This window comes from Scylla paramamosain, chromosome 49 (genome assembly GCF_035594125.1).
Source record: "Scylla paramamosain isolate STU-SP2022 chromosome 49, ASM3559412v1, whole genome shotgun sequence".
NCBI lineage: Eukaryota > Metazoa > Arthropoda > Malacostraca > Decapoda > Portunidae > Scylla > Scylla paramamosain.
In genome coordinates this window covers 917,501-922,500 of record NC_087199.1, presented here as the reverse complement: position 1 = coordinate 922,500, position 5,000 = coordinate 917,501, and the positions used below count along the sequence as shown (strand labels likewise).

At 44.4% G+C, this 5,000-nt stretch overlaps 1 protein-coding gene across 1 annotated transcript in view; it reads left to right on the top strand.

Moving 5' to 3' along the window:
• The window catches only part of LOC135095467 (DENN domain-containing protein Crag-like), a 37,255-nt gene that overhangs the window by 11,072 nt on the left and 21,183 nt on the right, over window positions 1–5,000 (top strand). Inside the window, 8 exon segments of the mRNA XM_063996316.1 lie at window positions 1–16; window positions 168–373; window positions 1,620–1,740; window positions 2,727–2,908; window positions 3,738–3,844; window positions 4,034–4,195; window positions 4,321–4,389; window positions 4,938–5,000. The exon segment at window positions 1–16 is cut by the window's left edge and continues 170 nt beyond it; the exon segment at window positions 4,938–5,000 is cut by the window's right edge and continues 202 nt beyond it. Of these exon segments, the coding sequence (XP_063852386.1) occupies window positions 1–16; window positions 168–373; window positions 1,620–1,740; window positions 2,727–2,908; window positions 3,738–3,844; window positions 4,034–4,195; window positions 4,321–4,389; window positions 4,938–5,000 (926 nt within the window).

Sequence of the window (5,000 nt, the reverse complement as noted above, 5' to 3'; positions counted from 1 at the left end):
CACGTTTACTTATATGGTGAGTGGGGGGTTGTGGGGGGGGTCAAATCCAAATATTATGCCTGTAATCTTGACTACTACTACTACTACTACTTTTTTTTCTTTTTTTGTTTTGTTTTGTTTTTGTCTAGCTTTTCCCTAGTCTATCACTACTACTACTACTATTACAGGGGTTTCCTAAGCTACGACAGGACCTCTTTCCCTGTGAGGAGCCCCTGCCAGCCCTGCCCCCACAGGTGAAGCCCCCGCAGACCACCCCCGCCTCCCCCCTGGCAAGGCGAACGAAACAGGAAGTGAAGACCGATCAGCGTGTGGCTTCAAGACATGCCCAGACTCCCATTCTGTGGGCCAAGTGCCTCCTGCATACATGTTATAGGTCTGTGGGGGTCTTTTGCGGTGTTTTGCGGTGTTTTGGGTGTGTTTTGGGGTGTTTTGGGTGTGTTTTGAGTGTGTTTTGGGGTGTTTTGCGGTGTTTTGGGTGTGTTTGGGGGTGTTTTGGGGTGTTTTGGAGTGTTTTGGGGTGTTTTGGAGTGTTTTCAGTGTGTTTTTAGTGTGTTTTCAGTGTGTTTTCAGTGTTTTGGGGTGTTTCGGGTTGTTTTGAGTGTGTTTTGCGGTGTTTTGGGGTGTTTTGGGGTGTTTTGGGTGTGTTTTGGGTTGTTTTGGAGTGTTTTGGGTGTGTTTTGGGGTGTTTTGGGTGTGTTGTGGGGTGTTTTGAGTGTGTTTTGGGGTGGTTTGGGATGTTTTGGGGTGTTTTGAGTGTGTTTTGGGTGTGTTTTGGAGTGGTTGTGGGGTGTTTTGGGTGTGTTTTGGGTTGTTTTGGGTGTGTTTTGAGTGTTTTGGGTGTGTTTTGAGTGTTTTGGGTGTGTTTTGGTGTGTTTTGGGGTGTTTTGGGGTGTTTTGGGTGTGTTGTGGGGTGTTTTCAGTGTGTTTTGAGTGTTTTAGGGTGTTTTGGGGTGTTTTGAGTGTGTTTTGGGGTGTTTTGGAGTGTTGTGGGGTGTTTTGGGTTGTTTTGGGTGTATTTTGGGTTGTTTTGGGTGTGTTTTGAGTGTTTTGGGTGTGTTTTGGTGTGTTTTGGGTCTGTTTTGGAGTGTTTTGGGATGTTTTGGGTGTGTTGTGGGGTGTTTTCAGTGTGTTTTGAGTGTTTTGGGGTGTTTTGAGTGTGTTTTGGGGTGTTTTGGGTGTGTTGTGGGGTGTTTTGGAGTGTTTTTAGTGTGTTTTGGGGTGTTTTGGAGTGTTTTGAGTGTGTTTTGCGGTGTTTTGGGGGTGTTTTGGGGTGTTTTGGGTGTGTTGTGTGTGTTTTGAGTGTTTTGGAGTGTTTTGGGGTGTTTTGGGTGTGTTGTGGGGTGTTTTCAGTGTGTTTTGAGTGTTTTGGGGTGTTTTGAGTGTGTTTTGGGGTGTTTTGGAGTGTTTGAGTTATTTTTTATTTATTTATTTTTTTTTTCATTTTTTTCTTTGTGTGTGTGTGTGTGAGAGATTTATTTTGTATGTTATATTGAATCACCTCTCTCTCTCTCTCTCTCTCTCTCTCTCTCTCTCTCTCTCTCTCTCTCTCTCTCTCTCTCTCTCTCTCTCTCTCTCTCTCTCTCTCTCTCTCTCTCTCTCTCTCTCTCTCTCTCTCACAGCCTCTGGTTTACGCAACTGCCAGCATTCGCCTCAACTCAACACAGCAAGCCAAGATTATTACAGCTGGCCTTTAAGATACTGACTAACATGCAAAAGCTCCACCTATCTCAAGCTGACGAGGTAAGAGTGTGTGTGTGTGTGTGTGTGTGTGTGTGTGTGTGTGTGTGTGTGAGGGAGGGAGACTGTGTGTGTGTGTTTATGTGTGTGTTAGGAAATGAAGCAGTCTGTGTGTGTGTGTGAGAGAGAGGGAGATAGTGAGAGGCTGTGTGTGTGTGTGTGTGTGTGTGTGTGTGTGTGTGTGTGTGTGTTGTTGATATGTACACTCTCTGCTTCTGTCACTTCTGCGCGACATCTCCACTACATTCCAAAGGCTGTAGTTGAAGTGACGCGGGTTTTCAAGGGTGTTTTTACGGTTCTAGTGGCAGATTAACAACATTTCTACATTCCAAAGGCTGTAGTTGAAGTGACGCGGGTTTTCAAGGGTGTTTTTACGGTTCCAGTGACAGATTAACAACATTTCTACATTCCAAAGGCTGTAGTTGAAGTGACGTGGGTTTTCAAGGGTGTTTTTAAGGTTGTAGTGGCAGATTAACAACATTTCTACATTCCAAAGGCTGTAGTTGAAGTGACGTGGGTTTTCAAGGGTGTTTTTACGGTTCCAGTGACAGATTAACAACATTTCTACATTCCAAAGGCTGTAGTTGAAGTGACGCGGGTTTCCAAGGATGTTTTTAAGGTTGTAGTGGCAGATTAACAACATTTCTACATTCCAAAGGCTGTAGTTGAAGTGACGTGGGTTTTCAAGGGTGTTTTTAAGGTTCTAGTGGCAGATTAACAACATTTTTACATTCCAAAGGCTGTAGTTGAAATGACGCGGGTTTTCAAGGGTGTTTTTACGGTTCTAGTGGCAGATTAACAACATTTCTACAACACAAACAGGAGAAACACCCTTGAGAACCCAGCTGCTCATCTCTGTAGCCTTGAAAAACCATCATAGTGAACGAGAAAGAGAGAAAAAGAGAGAGAACAAGGTAAACAAGGATAACATCACCACCACCACTTCAACACCACTACAACCAACACTACAACCAACACTACTATTCCAGGTGTGCTACAGGGTGATGATGCAGCTGTGTGGGGTGTACTCGCAGCCCATACTCGCTGTGAAGGTGCTGTGTGAGATGAGGCAGCATGGGATCACTCCAAATGCTATTACTTATGGTTATTACAATCGGGCTGTCATGGAAAACAAGTGGATGCAGTCTAACTTGCTGTGGAATAAGCTGAGGTGGGTTTTGACGTGTTTTTGGTGTGTTTTGACGTGTTTTTGGTGTGTTTTGGTGTGTTTTTTGTGTGTTTTGACGTGTTTTGGTGTGTTTTGACGTGTTTTTGTGTGTTTTTGGTGTGTTTTGACGTGTTTTTGTGTGTTTTGGTGTGTTTTGGTGTGTTTTGACGTGTTTTTGGTGTGTTTTGGTGTGTTTTTTTGTTTTTTTGTGTTTTTTTGTGTTTTTTGTGTGTTTTGGTGTGTTTTGATGTGTTTTTGGTGTGTTTTTGGTGTGTTTTGGTGTGTTTTGACGTGTTTTTGGTGTGTTTTGGTGGGTTTTGGTGTGTTTTTGTGTGTTTTGGTGTGTTTTTGGTGTGTTTTAGTGTGTTTTGGTGTGTTTTGACGTGTTTTTGGTGTGTTTTGACGTGTTTTTGGTGTGTTTTGGTGTGTTTTTGTGTGTTTTGATGTGTTTTGGTGTGTTTTGACGTGTTTTTGGTGTGTTTTAGTGTGTTTTGACGTGTTTTTGGTGTGTTTTTGCTCTCTCTCTCTCTCTCTCTCTCTCTCTCTCTCTCTCTCTCTCTCTCTCTCTCTCTCTCTCTCTCTCTCTCTCTCTCTCTCTCTCTCTCTCTCTCTCTCTCTCTCTCTCTCTGTGTCCCTGCTATAAATCTAATTCTTCCTCCTCTTCTTCTTCTTTTCGTTACATTTAAATCATTTCTATCTATATTAATGTCTGTTTCTCAATATGCCCCCCTCTGTGCCCCCCTCCATGCCCCCTACAAGCCCCTGCAACACCACACATCTCTCCCTGCCCCCTGTGACCTGACCTGACCTGACCTGACCTCTCTCTCTCCAGGAATGTCTTGATTGGGGTGGCAGCATTTAAGAAGTGTGGGCTGGAGAGAGCGCACCGGAGGAAGCTGAAGACGTTAGCTCTGGACACACCCGACAAGGCTTTGACAGGTGTGTGGGTGTAGGTGTGTAGGTGAAGTGTGTGTGTGTGAGAGAGAGAGAGAGAGAGAGAGAGAGAGAGAGATTTTTTTTTTGTTTGTGTTTGTGTGTGTGTGTGTTTGAAAGAAAGGGTTGTTATTGCTACTACTACTACTACTACTACTACTACTACTACTACTACTACTACTACTACTATTACAGATGCAGACAGCGGCAGCCATGTTTCCCTTGAGAGCAGTGCATCGTTAGACTCTCAGCTAACCACCACTACTACTGCTGCTGCTACTACTACTACTACTACTACTACTACCACTACTACTACTACTACTGCTACTCACCGCAAGACTAACACATTAAGCTCAGGTAAGTCTCTCTCTCTCTCTCTCTCTCTCTCTCTCTCTCTCTCTCTCTCTCTCTCTCTCTCTCTCTCTCTCTCTCGCTCTCGCTCTCGCTTTGATTAACCACCTAATGACCCCCCTCCCCCCCAGACCCCGGTTACTCTTCTGTCAGTGATGCTAGTGATGGGCAGTCTCCCCCCGGCCCCCCCCACTCTGAAGGTAAGGAAGATTCCTCCTCCTCCTCCTCCTCCTCCTCCTCTTCTTCTTCTTCTTCTTCTTTCTCCGACTCCTCTTCCACCTCCTCCTCCTTTTCTTCTTCTTGTTTTTTCTTGTTTTTTTCTCTTTTTCTTCTTTCTTGTCCTCCTCTTCCTCCGCTTCCTCCTCTTCTTCTTCTTGTTCTTCATGTCTGTCTGTCTGTCTGTCTATCTAACTGTCTATCTGTCTGACTGTCTGTCTGTCTGTCTGTCTGTCTGTCTGTCTGTCTGTCTGTCCTCTGAAGCGAAGAGAAGAAAAAATAATGATGAAAATATTATTATTATTACAAAAATTATCAAAATATTATTGGAAATATTTAGTTATTGATAGAAATGTGTGTGTGTGTGTGTGTGTGTGTGTGTGTGTGTGTGTGTGTGTGTGTGTGTGTGTGTACTAATTATCCTGAGAGAGAGAGAGAGAGAGAGAGAGAGAGAGAGAGAGAGAGAGAGAGAGAGAGATAACTAACAAAATATTTTCCTCTTTCACGCTGCCTGGCCCCCCACCCCCTGTAGGAGACCCCTTACCCCCCTCCTCACAGACCCCTCCTCCCCTTCCTCCTGCCCCCCATCACCTTC